Source organism: Clarias gariepinus, chromosome 10, assembly GCF_024256425.1.
Source record: "Clarias gariepinus isolate MV-2021 ecotype Netherlands chromosome 10, CGAR_prim_01v2, whole genome shotgun sequence".
NCBI lineage: Eukaryota > Metazoa > Chordata > Actinopteri > Siluriformes > Clariidae > Clarias > Clarias gariepinus.
The window spans coordinates 28315762-28334620 of record NC_071109.1 but is presented as its reverse complement, the minus strand read 5'-3'; the positions used below and the strand labels follow the sequence as shown (position 1 = coordinate 28334620).

At 38.1% G+C, this 18859-nt stretch overlaps 2 protein-coding genes across 2 annotated transcripts in view; one reads left to right on the top strand and one right to left on the bottom strand.

The window, feature by feature from the left end:
* mapk8ip1a (mitogen-activated protein kinase 8 interacting protein 1a) overlaps positions 1 to 8319 on the top strand; it is a 31507-nt gene extending 23188 nt beyond the window's left edge. The window contains exons 6-12 of the mRNA XM_053506546.1: positions 103 to 178; positions 411 to 580; positions 696 to 799; positions 1189 to 1302; positions 2884 to 2954; positions 4263 to 4361; positions 5590 to 8319. Of these exons, the coding sequence (XP_053362521.1) occupies positions 103 to 178; positions 411 to 580; positions 696 to 799; positions 1189 to 1302; positions 2884 to 2954; positions 4263 to 4361; positions 5590 to 5662 (707 nt within the window). The 3' untranslated portion in view covers positions 5663 to 8319. The remainder of the gene's footprint in view (positions 1 to 102; positions 179 to 410; positions 581 to 695; positions 800 to 1188; positions 1303 to 2883; positions 2955 to 4262; positions 4362 to 5589) is intronic.
* Positions 8320 to 8437: 118 nt separating this feature from the next.
* On the bottom strand, positions 8438 to 16589 carry cstpp1 (centriolar satellite-associated tubulin polyglutamylase complex regulator 1). Its single transcript, XM_053506547.1, has 9 exons — positions 16527 to 16589; positions 16287 to 16389; positions 14195 to 14325; positions 14032 to 14116; positions 13812 to 13897; positions 12179 to 12365; positions 10331 to 10440; positions 9779 to 9842; positions 8438 to 9619 (listed from the first exon to the last, which is right to left on the bottom strand). Exons 1-9 carry the CDS (start codon positions 16573 to 16575, stop codon positions 9454 to 9456), a joined length of 981 nt encoding a protein of 326 aa, XP_053362522.1. The 5' UTR covers positions 16576 to 16589; the 3' UTR covers positions 8438 to 9453.
* Between the last annotated feature and the right edge of the window lie 2270 nt (positions 16590 to 18859).

The window sequence follows — 18859 nt, the reverse complement described above, 5'->3', positions numbered from 1 at the left end:
TCTTGAGCTAGGATTTCTAAGAATCAGGAAATATTTAATGATCTTCAGTACCTTTTTTCCAGTCAAACCTTACATACATTGTTGTTGGTTGTTGATCCATAGGAGTGGAATCCTTTGGTCTTTTCTCCTGCATAATCGATGGTGAGGAGAGAGAGCAGAGCCACAGGGCAGTGTTCAGGCAGGTCTTTCTCATCCTTATTACTCTGCAGGAAAGCATTACTTTAGCATTATGTCCAGGCTGAAGCACTAAATTTAACTTATATTTGTATAATGAAATAAACCATCCTAATGTATTTAAATGAGTACCATTTAACTCAGGAAAGCATGCTTCAAGTTGACGGCATCTCAAAAAAAAATTAACCTCACTAGAGGTTTTATAGTCTTATTGAGATGTTTGGTGTTGGTTACAGGTTCATCCCGAGGCACGAGGATGAGCTGGAGATGGAAGCAGACGACCCGTTGTTGATGGAAATGCAGGCAGAAGATCTGTGGTGTGAAGCATACAACATGCGCACCGGCTCCAAAGGCATTTTCCCCGCTTTCTACGCAGTTAAAGTCACCAAGGACAACCAGCCGAAAGGTATCAAGTGTTTTAGCAAGCGTAGATTTAAAAAGATCTATTATTACTTTAAAATGTCTTCTTCAATAATGACTCTTTGGTTCAGTATATATATATATATTTTTTTTATTTCCAGAGGTAAAAAGCGATTGGTTAGACACATTCTGGGTGAAATTCCTGGGCTCTGTTCAAGTGCCATATCATAAAGGGAACGACGTGCTTTGTGCAGCTATGCAGAAGGTACGGTAATTTTTTTTAATTATTATTAGTCAAGAAACAAATGAAAACAACCAGAAAAACATGTGATCGTGTGTATCTGTGCTGTTTCTTCTTCTTTATTTTTAGCTTAAACCTTAAAACTATTTCTACAAACTCTTTTCCCGTCAACGATGCGTAAATTAGGTGATAAGAAATAAAACCGGACATAGCATGAGCAAAAATTAAGTTACATAGAAAAAAACCAGGAAAACATAAAGTTAATGATCTGGTAAAGCACAATAGCAGCAATCTAAAAATAACATTAGGAAACATTTGAATTCTTAGCTGATTATTATTATTTTTCTTTTTTTAATGAACTGTATCTGTTGCTTAAAGTGTGTGATGTGTCAAATTGTTGTATTCTGTGACAGATTGCCTCAAACCGAAGAACAATGCAGTTTAACCCTCCCTCCATGTGCATCGTGGAGATCAATATAAGAGGAGTAAAGATCATCGTTCAGGACGAGTGTGAGGTTTCGGGGAGTGTAAGTACTAAAATCAGTATTCATTTATCCATTTTAAAGTAACTGAATATTGTGTGATATGGGTGTGTTTATGGCTGGTTGTGTGATTTTAATTCTCCCTTAATCAGGGAAAATGAATTATGGTTGTTTTTCCCCCCATTAATCCCTTTTGAGCTTATTACACAAGATCCATTGGATACAAAAAACAACAATCATTGGCACCCCATGTACATATCAGCATGGAGCCTAAACATGATAAGTGGGTAAAATAAATAAAACTTATCAATGTGCAACAATTATTGGCACCCCAGAGTACATATCAGCATGGAGCTTTAATGATAATATATTTTATTTATTTGAGGGCCCATCTCAGGACACTCAGGGTAACCTTAATTCCGAAAAAAGCATAAGAAAGCAAAATACACCATTTTGAAAATTAAAATACATGTAACATTAATGAAATCATTGTAAAGTCCAATTATAGTCTCCTATACTTAAGCTTTGAGGGAGTGCTGTTGTGCTGAATATCAGCATGGCTTAGGCAAGAGTTTTACAAATGCCATTTATTATTAACAGACCAACTTTCACCCATGCTGGTTACGGAAAGTGTAATTAACGGTTGTCTGTGACAAGGGAGTGATACAAAGTAGTTAAATGTCCCAGTGCTGTTATGCTCAATATCAGCACTTGTGGTAAGCATCTAGTTTAATCAAACTAGGGTTGGAAAATACAAAGCAACCAATTTAAGAACAGTTCAGGTTCCAAGGCTCTTGTTCCAAGGCTCTTGTTTCTTTAGCTTTTAGAAGCTTTGAGGAAGTTTAAAAAATAGAAGAAAGAACCAAAGAACTATTAAGAAACAACATAAATGTTTAAAAGATAATGTAAATATACTGCCTGTGGAGGAAATGCACTGCCTGTGTAATGACTTATACAGGTGGCATGGTAGCGTAGTGGTTAGCACTGTCACCTTGCACCTCCAGGGTCTGGGTTCGATTCCCGCCTTGTGTACGTGAGCATGGTGTTTGCGTTGGTGGGTTTCCTCCCAGGACTCCCGTTTCCTCCCACAGTCCAAAGACATGCAGGTGAGGCTAATTGGTGTTCCCAAATTGCCCGTAGTGTGTGAATGAGTGAGCATGTGAGTGTGTATATGTGTGTGTACCCCTGTCCAGGGTGTTTGTCTGCTGGGTTAGGCTCCAGGCCCCCCGCAACCCTGTAAACAGGATAAAACGGTATAGATGATATGATATCATTTTGTGTGATGGTATAGTAAATACTTTCATGTGTTTACAGAAATTAGTATTGGAGCTCTAGTGCAAATGTCAGATTAAAATGACCTTTTTTAATTCATCTTGCAAACCTGCTTTTAATCACAGAGTCACATTTTTCTATTATTCAGCAGCCATTGTCAACCAGCAGTTAAGATTTTTTTATGCAATTTGTAACTAACCTAAGATTCTAAAAGCGAAAAATGCAGTCAATAGACTTGTTTGGCACAAAAAAGCTTTTTGATTGAGCCAGGTTAATTAGGTTTTCAACCCCTGAACCATCATCGGATCTTTCTTGCTGTTGAAAACATTCCTACTTTCTTTTTTACTCCCGCAGGGTGACAAGTACTGTCACTTCTTTCAGCTGAAGAACATCTCTTTCTGTGGATGCCATCCAAAGAACAAAAAGTGAGTAAATAAATAAACTCATTTAAATGAATAATAACTAGAGGGCCTGTCCGTTTACTACAGTACATCTTCTACCACTCGCCCCTCTACTCCTCATGCGCTCTCAGATCCTAAGGGAACATTTACAAGTAAGTAAAATGCTCCAAGAGAGGATAAGGTAATAGGATAGACGTCAATCAGACACCAATACAGGAAGTGAACAATAAGATGATATCATGCACAGCCACGTAGGCCTGATGTGTATTTGGAAATCAGAAATTGCAATGATTATGCATCAAATCTGCAAGTTTTATATCCTCTGATTTGTTTTTAAAGTATTGCAAGACCATTAAAAAAACAAAAGGCGACCCATAAGGAACATCATTCATTTCTGTGTTTTAATCTTTCTAATTTCCGGGGCTAGAAAAGTGGCACCACCACGAGCCAAATCCAAGCATTACATCTAGCATCAACGGAGGGGGTTAGGCATATTACAGAGACAAGGACAAAAAAGTGGGAAATGCTTTACGGCAATTAATTTTAAACAAGCAGAACTCATTTAAACCAGCTAGTATCTTAACCATTTTTATAAATTATGATATATTTTGGTCAGATCAGATTTGCATCACATGACGGTTCACATTTATAATTACAAGTGCCTTTTATCTTTACTCTAACGTGAACGCATCTATTTAAAAAAACTCATGAGTTTCAAACATTGGATGCAATTTTAGCAAACTTATGCTTGGGTGTTTTTTTTTATTTGGAGAACAGCAAGCAGTTAGTTGGCTATAACAGTTGAGGTCCAGAAGAAGGAAGAAAACAGACACCTTGCTTTAGCTGTTTTAGCAGCATAACTATGAAATTGCCGCTCTGCCAGTGCTGACTGATGATGTCACCAAGCGCCCCACGTTTTGCCACCTCAAAGGAAAAAAGTGGCATGAATTCGGATCTGACCATTCTAATTCAAGGAGCATCGGATATGTATCCTATCTATGACCACATAAGAAAGTGACACATACCCAATCTAAAAAATATCAGATTTGTGTGAATGTAGCGAATTCAGTTTTAGAGGACTGCTGTCTTTTTACTGTCACCAGAAAAGAACATTTAACATTGTGAGTGTAAATCCTTCCCAAAAATGATGCATTCCAAAATCAGATGCTATGTTTTATGACCACAACAACAATGTGATGCATGTTGAACATCACAATATTATTGCCACATGATGGGCCAGAAATACATAGATGTAAGAAAAATCGATTATACAGGTTGAATATGTTGATTTTGCAGATTTCTAAACATAATTTCTACAAATGTGTTTGACAGGTATTTTGGACTCATCACCAAACACCCAGCACACCAGAGGTTTGCCTGCCATGTGTTCTTCTCAGAGGAGCACGCCAAATATCTAGCTGAATCTGTCGGGTAAGCTTTCGCAAGTGTTCATGTGCTATAGTTTCAAGATGCAAAGTTGATATACAAAACACCTAAAACAAATGAGGAACCAAATTGTAAACCGTAACTAAACCACTAAAAAAATGAGAATATAGTGCCAGTCCTAATCCTCTAGCTGAATCAGGTTTATACGAGGAGGTATCAAAAACATTCAAGATTCGTGTGCCACAGATCTGGTCGCTTTTGCCGTATGTCTTCTCTCAAGCGCCTTAAAATGCACAATGCCTCAAATGTTGAAAAAGACATTGACCATGCACTCGGTCGAGCTGCGGACCTGCCTCGCGGAGATGATGGGCTCTTCCACTGTGAAGACTGTTTCTTCTCATCAACGGTAAAGATCCTCGACATAATGGACGGGTCATCCATGGCACACTGACTGCTTGGAGGACTTCAACGCGATGTTCCTTCTGCTCCTGGGTCAGCAGCCTGGGGACGAACTTGGCATCAACACGACGTATGTTCAAATCACATGTAAGGATTGTCTGGACTGTTCTGCATGACACACCGACGGTGGCAGCCATGTTGTGGTTTGTTCCCCAATGATCATCATGCACATGTTGCCGAATGGTTTCGAGATTTTTAAGGGCTGAGCTCGTTGAAAGTCTTCCTGATCTCTTGTCGTCTTCCAGTGATGTTCTGCCGCTCATGAAGTGTGCGTGCCACTCAAAACACCTCGAACGAGTCAATGCAGCATCACCGTAAACTTGCCGAATCATGTCAAACGTCTCTGTAATTATAGCACCAGCTGCACAGCCCCCGATGTACACAGGACAAGTCTTTTGGCACACTGACTTATGAAGATTGGTGCTCCCTGTGAATGTACGTGCAGCTTTGTGCTGTCAAAACTAGTCTCGAAACCTTTTGATACCACCTCATATGTCATCAACCACAGCTGCAGACACATCTTTTCCACATGCATCGATTATCAGAACCGGCTTTGCTGTGGAGTTACTAGACTATACAGTATTAAGAGTATTAAGTATTAAGACAACATGAGTTATGTATTATAGTTCTGCCTTTGCACAAAAAAAGGGATTTCACAAATTACAGTAGTTTAGTCTGGACCATGCTAAATAACAGGAAAACTATTGTTTATGGCATTCATATTTATTTCTGGGGTTATGGTGTGCCATTTTGTAAATCTCCAGCACTCATGTATTTGCAGTGATCCGGGATTTATTCCTATTTTCTATTACAGCAAAGCGTTTCAGCAGTTCTACAAAGAACACATGGAGTACTCCTGTCCCACAGAAGACATCTTCCTCGAATGACCTTTGCCCTGTCGTATACTTTGGACTGCTCCATATCCTAATATCCAAGGTTTTGCATGATGGGTCACGAAAATCTCCTTAACATGCCATGCTACGATGTTGATGTCTATTTCAGACAATGCGTACAAATCAAAAAGACACAACGTGTGCTTTTAGCTAATGCATCCTTTGAATAGCAAAAGAAATTTTTAAAAAATGCCCTTACCAACACTTCCAATACACTCTTAAATGATGTAGTGATTTAGAGCCAGATGTATTCAGAAACTGTCTCTATAAAAAAAAAAAATGCAATTCTATGTTTTTTAGCATTAAACCAAATGCACAGTGTCCTAACTTAAAATAATTTAAAACTAATCAAATGGGTTTCTGTACTACTACTACTGCTGAACAACGTCAGTTCCGCTTCACTGTAATCTTTGGTTCACGTGCACTTTGCTAAGAACAATGAGACATATACTAGCATGCTAGGAAAAGCCAGTATGCTGGGAATAAAAGCTAGCACACTAACACGATTTAGTTCTAGCTTTTAGGGTTCTCACAGTGTCAGTCTACCAACATCCACCGTTTTACTGTTGTTTTGCACCATGTTGTTGGATGTTGTATTCGATGTGCTTCAATATTCAAATCCATTAAAATGCAACCAGGCCATGTCTCACTGATCTCTGGAATTATGTAGCCTTGACAACCAAAATTATTATTATTTTTTTCTTCTTCGTCTTTCTATTTAGTTCATTTACATTGCGAATGAAGTATGCATTTTGTACAGTGCAGTCCATAAGAAATCGGGTACAGAGTACTTAAACAAACCAAATCTGTGAAACATGGTGGTGGTAGTCCCACGGTTTGATATTGTACAGTTAAAGCGTAAGAACTCAGTGAACAGCATTTCTTTTCTTATCAATGACCTGAAAAACAATGCTATTTATCAAGCAAGCATCATGCTATTTATAATTTATCAAGGCCTTACTACTTCCTAGCTCCGTCCCTGTCAGTTTCTCAGTGCAGCTATCATGTAATCACTAATTTCCTACCCTGCACATGATCATGGCTCACCACGTCCACTGAGAGTGAGTCGAGTTATTGCTATGTCTGATTAGATCACACCATACTCTTACCCGGCGCCTATCACAAGCTTACAATGTTGTCAGAGCGTCCGGGGGTTGGAATATATACCACAACACGTGCAGTGCTTATCATCATTTCTGTATATTTGTCACATTTAAATCATTCAGATCATCAAACCAATTTTTAAATGACACAAAAATGATAAAAGTAAATACCAATGGCATTTTTAAATACTGTCCAAACCTGCCTGGTCTTATGTGAAAAGGTAACTGCCCCCTAAACCTAATAACTGGTTTGTGATCACAATCATTTAAGTGTGACATACATGTAAAAAAGTAAAAAATATTTTTTCACAGCACTGTATACTAAATTCTCGGATTGTGACATAGACAAGCTGAAAGCCTGCTCCATGTGTGCTGTAAACGAGGTACGCACTAGAAGAACATAATATGAACTTAACATGGTCATAGCACAAGACTGATGAGATCGTTGTGAGAACGCCATCGATAGAGCCACAACGCAGTGACGTCTTAATGACAGCTCAGTCAGAACGCCACCCAATCTTTCCCATCTGCGCCATGCTTGTAGTTTGTCAATGAAATCATTAAGAGACGTTAGTTACGTTGGTAAATAGTCGATAAAGCTTCTTTCTGCATCTTGCTTCGACCACATCCTCACCAAGCTTCTTCAAATATGTCCCAAATAAAACAGCATGGGATCTCTATGTCAAGGGAGACAATACTACGTCCTTCCGGTCTTTCCAAGTTGCTGCATTTACCCAATTTGTTGCAGACGTACACGTAGTGGGAACATGACTCAGTGTGATGGGAGAGATGCAGGAAATCAAGATGTGTACAGTACATTACAGGTCTCAATAGTGACCATCATTTCATGTCACCTGACAGATTTTTTTTACCTTACTTTGTCCTATTTTTGGCTGTTTAAAAATGTGCCCAGAGGTTAGTATGCTCACATGATCAGGGTTATAATACTATACTTACAAATTTCTGAATCATACAGTAAAACCTGTTCATGTGTTTATAGAAATCTTTTTGAACCTGTCAATCACACATTACCATATTTCCCTCAAAACCAATACTGCAGTTTTTCATCTTTGAGCTTGTAGATATTAGCTTTCTATCTTAAAACAAACTATTCATGATGCTATCCATCAAAGTCAGCAATATCCTCAATTCAATGATATTTTATTAAATTATTTCAATGATAATTTATCTTTTTCCAAAAACCCATTGCATTAAAGTATGCAGAATGACTTATGGGCTGCAGTGTATGTTACAAGCATACAATAATTCAACCATTAAAATATATGAATTAAAATAGATTACTCGTATTTAAACAGAGGGTGATGTACAGTGTTGAATGTTTTTAAAAAAATCCCTCTTACTATTATGAAATATGGTGACTATCATATTTATGAAAGAAATATATTAAGCTTCAAAGCAAATAGTTTATTGTAATTGTACACTTTACACAGGCTCGGGCCCTCACGATTCTGTTGAACAGGTGAGCACACGGTATCCTCTATATTGAATTAAGGCGATGAATCGGTGGCCCAGTTTCATTTTTTTTTTTTTTTTTTTGGAATGATCACACCCTAACCAGCATGTTCTTCAATCTGAACTGAAGCTTAACCACAATGAGTATGCAATATTTACGCCTTTGTGTGTGAGTGTGTGAGTAAGTGTGTGTGTGTGTGTGTGTGTGTGTGTGTGTGTGTGAGTGAGTAAGTGATTTGAAAAGCGTGCATCTATTTGACCTTTGAAACATCTATTGTTCAAACCAAATTGAACCTCTGTAAAGAAGTGGGTTATGGGAGTTCAGTACATTACTATGCCAACGTAACCCAAAAAAGCAAATCCTGGATAAAAGTGGGATTTAAAAAAACACTAATCATTACTTTATAGATGTTTATTATGAAACGTTTTGATGTTTGGACCATACGTGTCTTCAGATCAAGCCTGCAGAACCACAAGTTGTGCCTATTCATTTTGTTTTCTTGTGTTTATTGTACATGGTGTTTTTAATTTTTTTTTTTTCGGATGATCTTGACTGTACTATGGAACTGGTGAAAAATTAAACTCGGTTTGTAAATATGTTGTACCGGAGTTTGATTTGCACTAACATGATGTGGTTTTCTTTTTCCTCTCCAATTCACACTGGCATCCTGTCAATCAACTTCTGGGCCACATCCCAGAAGTACTTAATGGAATTAAAGTCTGTGGAGTTCCCTGGCCATGAACCCAAAATTTCGATGTTTTAATCCCCAAGCCACTTAGTTATCACTTTTGAACTTATGGTGAGGTGCTCCATTACGCTGGAAAAGGCATTGTTCGTCACCACATTAAGCGATGCACCCATCATGCATAGCGCCCCCTGTACAAGCCTCTGGGGCAGTGTTACAGTATAATCTGGGGTTGCTTCAGTTGCTCAGGTCTAGGTTCAGCAATGTTATGTGCCCCAAAATAAGGTCAGCTGAGAACCTGAATATAGTGAATGACCAGGTTATCACTTCTATGGACCCACTATGACCGAGTCCAACGTAAAAACAAAGGATTTCATCTGGGTGTGATTCCAGATCTGATCAGTTCTTAGATAAGACTCTACACCTCACTTAAATACTGAATACTGGTTGATGCTAACAATCATTATTTTTGGTTTTAATAAAGTGAAAGTGGCTTATGCCGTGCTGTTCCACGGTGTGTGTATTAATTCTCGGAGGAGTCGGTCTCCTCGGTGGAGCCGTCGCTCTCCATCTCGATCCTCTTGCGCTGGTGCAAGGATTTGCGCGGTGATGGTTTCCTGCACAGTTCCTTCAGCCCTTGTGCGCTGCTGCTGCTGTTCGATGTCGGACTGATGGCCACCTGAGCTACACTACAGCATAGTAGAAAAACCACACACGTTGTGAGTCTCTAAAAGATATATGTACATTAACAATCTATGCATTCTAATCCAGATTTAATGCATTGCACATGGTCATGCTGGAGGTGTTGTTACTAACAAACTAAGAAAGGGTAATAAGCAAGCACTCACAGCCTCTCCAACTCCTGATCCATCTCTGGGTCGGTGAGCAGGTCCGATCTGTTCGGAAGAGCACCTGGAAAACAAAGAAGATATCTAATTCGATCTGGTGTTGCTTTAAATGGTCAGGTCTAGATTCTGCAATGTTATGTGGCTAATAAATGCGGTCAGCTGATGACCTGAATATATGAATGACCAGATTAACACATCTATGGGTTTTTTTCTTCCCTGATGGCACTGGGATATTCCAATTGTGACAGAGTGGTTCAAAGAGCATGAAACATAATATTATTAAGAATCTTTGGGATGTGGTGGAAAAGGCTTTTTACCACAGTCTAACTCTTCTATTAATGCGACTCTGGACTGAAATAAACACTGTGACATTGCATAAGCTTATTAAAACAATGCCACAGCGAATGGGTGCCATAATCAAAGCTAAATGGGGTCCATTGAAATATTTTTTCTTTTTTTGCGACAAAAAATAATAATAAAAAAATAAAATTGATTTTATTGAATTATAATACAGAGCATTTTAATATGACTTGTTGGTTCAGTGGGCCTCACCGATTTCCTGACTGATTCCTTCGTGTTTGGCCAAAGCCATGAGGAAGCCGTAATAGGAGATTCGTGTGCTGCTCTCCAGAACCTCCTTAATGGCAGACAGAGGTGGATGTCTAGGGAAACAGAAGGTCAATAGCACTTGAGAGAAAGTCATTGAGTTAATGAAAAGTGTATTTATTACTCAAGAGCAGGTCTTTACAATAGAAAAACCTAACGTTACAGATTTTGGTCTATTGCCGGTTTAAAGTATTCAGGAGTTTTAAAGAAAAAAAAAAATATATATATATAACAAATGCCTTGTTTTCCTAATTTACACATCTGGGAAAAGTACAGAGCTTTAGTTTAAAATCCTACAACAAATTTCAGTAGCACCTGCAAATCACTCATGTGGCTGAAGCTTTTCTTAAGAAAGCAAAAAAATACACACTAAGGCATTATTAGAGAAATTGCACACTATATTGTTGTATAATTCTTCATTACCATCTTTATCTTTATAACTTGAATTTAAATGTAAATATATATCGAGAACAGTATATCTAATATTGAGTAGGTCCACCTTTCCGCCACCATAACACTGTTGCGCTGTGGGTCCTGCCACCTTTCTGTTGGAACCAACATTACCCTTTTCATCAATTTGAGCTGCGGAAGCTCTTCTATTGAATTGGACTACACCGCAATCAGTGAGTCTTGGCCACCATGACCCTGTCCACCAGTTTTCCTTCCTTGGATTATTTCTGGTATGTCATGGCCCTTACAGCCTGGGAATATCTCACAAGACCTGCAGTTTGGGAGTTGCTCTGACCCATCACATCATCCGTCACAATCTGTAGCTTCAACATCAAACGGCATCAGGTTACCTTCATAACTAACAGCTGAATTAATTTGGGCTACAAATCCATCATTAAATTAAACATGGACAGTGCTAAGGATTTTGAAAACTAAAAAAAGATTTTATTTCCAGGTGGTATGTTCCAAATGTTCTGAATAGAAGCTTAATCCCAATAAAATAAATAAAATGTATCTCTCAGTTGTGCATAAATGTCTACAGCACTGGTGCCGTGTCTACAGTAGATGCTAAAAGACTCGACGCAAACTTGAGTCTTCTACAGTAGATGCTAAAAGACTCGATGCTAACTTGCGTCTTCTACAGTAGATGCTAAAAGGCTTAAGATGCTAACTTGAGTCTTTTAGCATCTACTGTAGACAATAAAATAAATAAAATGTATCTCTCAGTTGTGCATAAATGTCTCAAGTTAGCATCTTAAGCCTTTTAGCATCTACTGTAGAAGACTTAAATTAGCATCGAGTCTTTTAGCATCTTGAGTCTCTTAGCATCTACTGTAGACAGGGCACAAAAACAATGCTGTAGACATTTATGCACAATGGAGAGATACATTTTATTTTATTTTATTGTGATTAAGCTTCTAATCAAAATATTTTAGATATTTCAACTGGAAATCATTTTTTCCCGCATTAGTAGATTTTAAAATTCTTAGCACCGTTTCTGCATAATTTTAATAATAAATATGGAGCCCGGACAGTTTTACACAATATTTTATATTTTTACATATAGTCTGTAAGTACATTTTCATAGTACAATAAGAATAGTTTGACGCTTAAACCAGTGGAATTGTGGGAGAGATTATGTAAAAAGTCTACTGCTCTTCTGATTTCCTGAATAGTCTAACATTATAGAACTACACCAGACATCCTTGTGTCTACAAAAACTCTAATAAACACAAGGAGATCAAATCGGAGTCTGTGATCTAACCCAGACATGTATTTCACAAAGCGAATCCAATGTCGTAAATGAAAAATAAATTTCACACATTTAACAGTGGAGAGTCCTACTTGTGTTTAAAACGTTCACACAGTCCCTCGATGCACTCGAGCAGGACAGATGAATCGACCCCCTCTTGTGTGTCCGCCTCCTCACTAGATATTGTTTCGGCTGACGTTGAGGTCGGGACGATGACGGTGTTCGGGTTCTTTCCCTCGAGCAAGTCCTCATAAATCACTAACAGACTCTCAAGGAGCTCTGGTAAAGAGAAATAATAAAATATTTACTTAATTTTTTTATATATATATATATATATATATAATAAATCGCTGACATATCCAGCTTTTAATATTTAAGGTTTTAAATATTGAACCTTTGAAGCAACAATTAAAAAATAAACTGACTTAATTGAAAAAATATTTTTAGGTCAAAAGTGCTTAAGATGTAAAAGATCAGATAAACTAGATGGTTTATTCACAGACACACATTTAACATCCAAATTTACAATCATTTAGTGAATAAAAATTAAAAAACAAAAATAAACAAAAATTTTGGGCAAGGGGAAAAAAAAATCTACTGCGCTTTTTTTTTTTTTTTGATGTTCTCTGGAGCACAAACACAGGACAGCCTCAGCTGAGCAAAGTGCTCCAAATGGACTATACAAATGTAATCGATCAGACAAGACATGTTTAATGTCCACCATTGGTGCCATTAGTACTGGAGTGAAGTCGTAATGCTCTGTAAAGCAGCTAAAAAGTAATGGAAGTCGGTCTTAATATTAACCCATGCACGTACCAATATGTTCATATACTCAACAGCAATTACACATCATAACGCCATTTTTAAGTTCATAATGTAACCATGATCTGATCAGATCACTTAAAGCCGACTTTTTGTTCTTGCTTATTCGAGAGGCATTCAAATCAAACTGGGACTTGTGATTCAATTTCTTATGAATAAAGGCATAGAAAAACGATTGACATATACAAAAGACATCAAGTACACTACGGTGATGAGACTCTCAACCGCAGTAAAACATTTGAATGGTGCAAACGTTTTAACGAAGACCGTATGTCCGTGATTGCCGATCCTGGCTGAGGTGGTTAAGAGCCCATTGCAGTCGTTTCTGTTAATGTCTGATCCTTGAAAAATCTTTTAATAACATGGAGAAGAGAGACGCATCTTTCTGCGGGAACTGTCGACACGATCATTCACCAACATGACTTGCATCTTATAGGACCTCTATTGGGAGTTATTACCACACTCCCTAAACAGTCCTGACCTCCATCTTAGCAATTTCCACATGTTTGGACAATCTAAGGAGTTCCTGGGAGGCCAGGGTTTCAGACATGGAGCAGGCAGTCTGATCATGGTTCTGGCCTACTGAGAAAACTTTCTACCATGATGGTATTCAATATTAAACAGAGAAATAAAGGGAGTTTTTACTCTCATAACTGTGTTCTGTTATTTAAAACAATCATATACACTCGTTCTAATATTATTTTCCTGTAGTGCTTTTACTACCTAGGTTTTTTCCTCTTGTTTTCATGTTTGCAGTGCACCACATTAAAGAAACTAATTCTATTTACAGTATGTAATAACAATGGCAATAAAACTGATTCTGAGCTCCAGACGTCAACAGGTCTTGGCTAATCAGGTGCATTTGGGATATGTGGTTAGATAGTGTACATTGGATGGACTTACCTTCATAGTAAAACTGGATTTGGAAAGCGTAGATAAAATCTGAGAGGGACATGGGGCAGTCTGTAGCGTCCTCCATCAGGACAATTCTATAACAGAGACAACAACAACAACATAATACGATGCTTACTAAATGAAGACATGGGAACAATAAACTAAACATCAACGTGTGATTTGCTGTGATATTATTTAAAAAAAATTAAATAAAGATGTAGTTTATTACTTGGCCGTGTTCTGCACAATTTCAACAGGAAAGTCTGGGCATAAGAGCTGGAGAAGTGACGTGTACTCCATCATCGTCAGCAAATCTGTGTGGAGGAGAACACGAGTACTGTACACAAACTAATCAGACACAAACTAATTTTGTTACTGTATTACACACCCACCTCTGTTCTTTCCAATCTGCCTGAAGCATTTCCAGAAGATGTGGATGAAGGAAGCTCGGTTGTGTGCTGTACCTTTAACGTAGCTGAATTCTCTGAAGAGAACATGATTCCCGTTCTTCACACTGGTAAAGCTGCAAGATACCAAATCCTTCAGCTAAGACATGTGATAGTTTCTGAAGATTTCCTCCTTAATTATAATTGGTATAATCTGAACACAAAATGCGTTTTGAAACCCATAGAAATTATTGAGGAGGGAAATCACCAGGGACCCTCCGATACGATATTATAACGATACCGAGGCGTCGATTCAATTTGTATTAAATTCTCAGGATGCTCTTCTGCCTGTCAATGTGTGAACAGTTTACAGTGTGCCTCCTGTAGGATTATAGAGGAACGACAACATTTTACAATCTGAAATGCAAACATATACAGTGGAACCTTGGATTGCGAGTAACGCAGTTCACAAGCATTCCGCAAGACGAGTGAAGACGAGTGAAGAGTGAAGATTTTTAATCAATTTTTACTTGGAAAATAAACAAGTCTTGGTTCACGAGTACCGAATATTATGTATCATGTATTTCCGTTAAAACAGTTTTTGTGTGGAAAAAGTGGTGGAAGGAGAGGGGAGCTTACTTTAGATTTACACACACACACAGCGCCTGCACACACAAACGGAAACACATCTTTCTGGAATTTATTCTTACTGTTTTTTTTTTTTAAGGTAAAGTGCAGGTTAATTTGTTTTATTTTTACTTTAGATTTTGTGTTCATTATTTTTAGTTTTATTTTTTATGGGCTGTTGAACGAATAACTTGAGTTTCCATTATTTCTTATGGGGAAATTGAATTCTGTTTACGAGTGTTTTTTAATCAATTTTGGATTTAGTTTGATGATACGTAAAGATACTATATCATGGCCACAAATTACTAAGGTTTGGAAACGAGATAGTATGTTGTGGCCACGACTTTCTAAGGTGTGGGAATGAGATAACCTGTGAAGACGAGATAGTTTAATGCATGCCCACATGATAGGATAGGTCATTTCTGAAGGTTTGCTCCTTACATACAGTTGGTATAATTTGGACACACAGTGTGTGTTGAAAACCATAGAAATTATTAGGAACGGGAATCACCAGGTGCCCTCCGATAGGATATTATCACCATACCTATTCGTTGATACACTTTGTATTACGTATGCCTATGAGATACTGTGTTGTGGCCACAACTTAATAACCTCATAGCATTTAGTCTCTTCTAAGCTATAGACAGATTTAAATGTATTAAACTTATAACGTATATTGTAGATGTATGCTTACCTTTATTTACTCACTGAGACACAACATAACTTATATATTAGCAATCATCCTGTCACATGTGAGACATAAATGATGTTATTATTACTGCTCTTAAGTCGTGGGCATAGAATCTAATGGCCATGCATTATACTATTCTGTTCTCTCGTATTAACAAGTCGTGGCTGGGCCTCTGAGTGGTGCAGTGGTAAAGTGCTCGCCCTATCATCCGGAGATCGCGAGTCCGATTCCCGGGTGATGCTGAAACCTCTCGCAGCTGGAGGTCTAGAGAAAGCTGATTGGCCGAGCTCTCTCAAAGGGGAGGGATGAGAGGTACTTAGTGCACATTAATCACGGCGCTACAGCCAATCAGGGGCGTCTATGAGCTCACGCAAGCGGAAGGAGCGGATAGCGCTGTCCTCCAAATGTGTTACTCGAGTGTGAGCGAGAAGTTTGAAAGGATGCGGTCGGCTGACTGATGGTCTTCGGCCCTCCCGACTAGGTGGTAATAGTAGCCTTAATGTGGGAGCCCCGTAGTGACGGGGTGAATTGGACACGACTAAATTAGGGAGAAAAAAAACAAGTCCACAATCGAATATCTTGTTTCCCATTCCAATGTGTTCATGCCCAAGGACGTAGTAGCAACTACATAGTATCTCGTTCCCACGCCTTAGTAAGTCGTGGCCACAACATAGTATCTCGTTCTCACGCCTTAATAAGTCACGGCCACCAGAGGGGCTCAGTGGAAATGTGTGCAGTCATGCAGTTGTTAATTCTTTAGATTAATCACATTAAACTCACTATTCTGCAAAATACCGCACGATGCCGAACTGGATGAACTCCTCTCTGTGCTCCAGCAGCTGAGTCACAGCATCGGTCAGATAGAACAGAGCACTGGACTCTGCTGCAACGCAAAACAAATCACACCTCTATAAACGTATTACTACAGAGAGAGAGAGAGAGAGAGAGAGAGAGAGAGAGAGAGAATAATAACTGTCAAAACAAGACACAAGAAGAACCAGTGCAGCTGCAGTAACATACCTAAATACTCCTCTGCAGAGACGGAGAAGCGATCTGTGTTCATCTTCATACCGCTATAGCAACGGGGGCAGCGTGACGTCATGTGGTCACGTGACGATCGATTACGGAAGTAAAATTTTCTATAATAAATATAATATATTTGTAGGATCACAACAAGTGGCAAGACGTTGAACAAACCAATTACATCTAAGAAAAAATTTTAAAATTATGCTGAAGCAAAGTATAAACAAGCACATCCGTCATTGTTAGAAATGGTCTGAAATTTCATTTTATTTGGTAATTATTGTGTTTCTGTGACAAATCCCTGTGACATCTTGGTCTCAGATTTCGGTTTTACTACAAGGAAAATTTTGTTTACTGTATGTTAGTTGTCAATAAAGAAATAAATTGTGTTAATTCATTCGCATCACTAGACGGATGTGACGTCACCGAAGTGGCGCTCCATAGCAACACAGAGACGCGGCACCACCTGGATACTGCAGCATCATGGGCTTCAGCTATGAAACAGCGCCCTCTATTGGTTACAGAGCCAAATCCTGTAACCCACGATATAAAATTTGACATTTTATATAATTTCAAGTGAGGCATTTGTTTAAACATTTAATTTTTACGCAATTTTATATTAATTAACACAGACCACCTTATTAACATAAAGCATTTTTTTGGCTGAAGAAAACTTAATATTTGTAATAAATGTATAGATTTTCGTCTTCTGCATTGTACGAGTGTAGTTATGCATTTATGATGCATTTCTTAATGTGTCATATATAATGACCTGTATTAATTATACATATTGACTACATGTTTACGGTGGCTTAGTAGTTAGCACTGTTGTCTTGCACCTCCAGGATCCGGGTTTGGTTCCCAACGGGTGTGATTCCCAACATGGAGTTTGCATGTTCTCCCCAGTGCTTGGTGGACCCAATAGCAAAATACCAATTGCTACATGTTTACTCTACATTCTTAAATTAATTTTCTCTTTGTTGTTTTTGATGATGATGAGGATGCAGTTGCAAAATTTTAAAATAGATTTCATAAAATGGGTGAAAGGACTACCTATGTTAAAATGTACCTATTTACAGGTCATTTAAAACTAGCTGAGCTTTGAATAAAATGAGACGTAGTCCTATCTGTTACACTGGACATTCAAATCGTTTTGCATTACTTCCTAGTTTTATTAAAATTGCAGTGAGAGCAGTCATTGATCTTTAAATAAGGAAATAAAAGACGTTCAAACGTGATAATGTGACTGACAATTTTACAGCCCATTCAAACAGGCCTAAGAAATGACCAAAGTCAAAAGTCTAACTGTCATGGTAGTTGATGGATATTTCAGTCACCGTAACCTCGGTAAAGTCTAAGAGATAATGTTAAGTAGATTCCAGAGATTAATTCTATAAAAAATAATTCAACTAATCAAATATTTGTCAAAGTTTGGATATTTATGATGATGTTAATAGTAATCAAGCTTTTTATTCTTAAATTGTCTAGTTGATTTTTTATTTACAGGTTGACCCATTTTTAAGTCAAGTGACCTGTCAATTTAAAAGAATGTCAGTACATCCGTCTTTAAGATTAAAAATCAATCTGAGGGAGGACTGTCACAAACATGAATAGCTAGGAATCTTGAAAGGCACTTTTCTATTATTAACAGGATTATAGTTAAATGTAGGATTGCATGGTGGTATAGTGGTTAGCACTGTTGCCTCAGGATTCGGGTTGGATTCCCAGACAGGTTTGATTCTCATCTCGGTGAGCATGTTCTCCCCGTGCTTGGGGGGTTTCCTCCAGGTTCGCCAGTTTCCTTCCACAGTCCAAAAACATGCAGATTAGGTTACCTCGCGTTCCCAAATTGCTCATTGTGTATGAATGTGTGTGTATGCCTTGTGATGGATTGGCACCCTGTCCAGAGTGTACCACGCCAAGTCTCCAAGAATAGGATCCAGGGCCCCTGCAACCCTGAATACAGGATAAAGGAGTATAAACAATGAGTGAGTGAGTGAGTGAGCTTAAAACACAACGCAATCATGACCTGGTTAACCTGGGCCTTGCAAAAGATACCTTTGTGCTGTTTGTGGGGCTCTTAAGAACTACACTCTCATTTTATACCTACGTGAGCTGTTGCTTTCAAAGTCTCTTAAAGTGCATCTTTAGAGATCCTTTCAAGACCCTTGATTCTAGATCAGTGGTTTATTAAGCATAGCTCTGGATTTTTATTTTGTATAGCTATTTATTTATAAATGCTTTAGAGATTTTTGTCCATAATGATATGACAGCATCTATAATGCAAACTTTCTGTCCCATCACATCTCAAAGGTGTTTTATTAGATTGA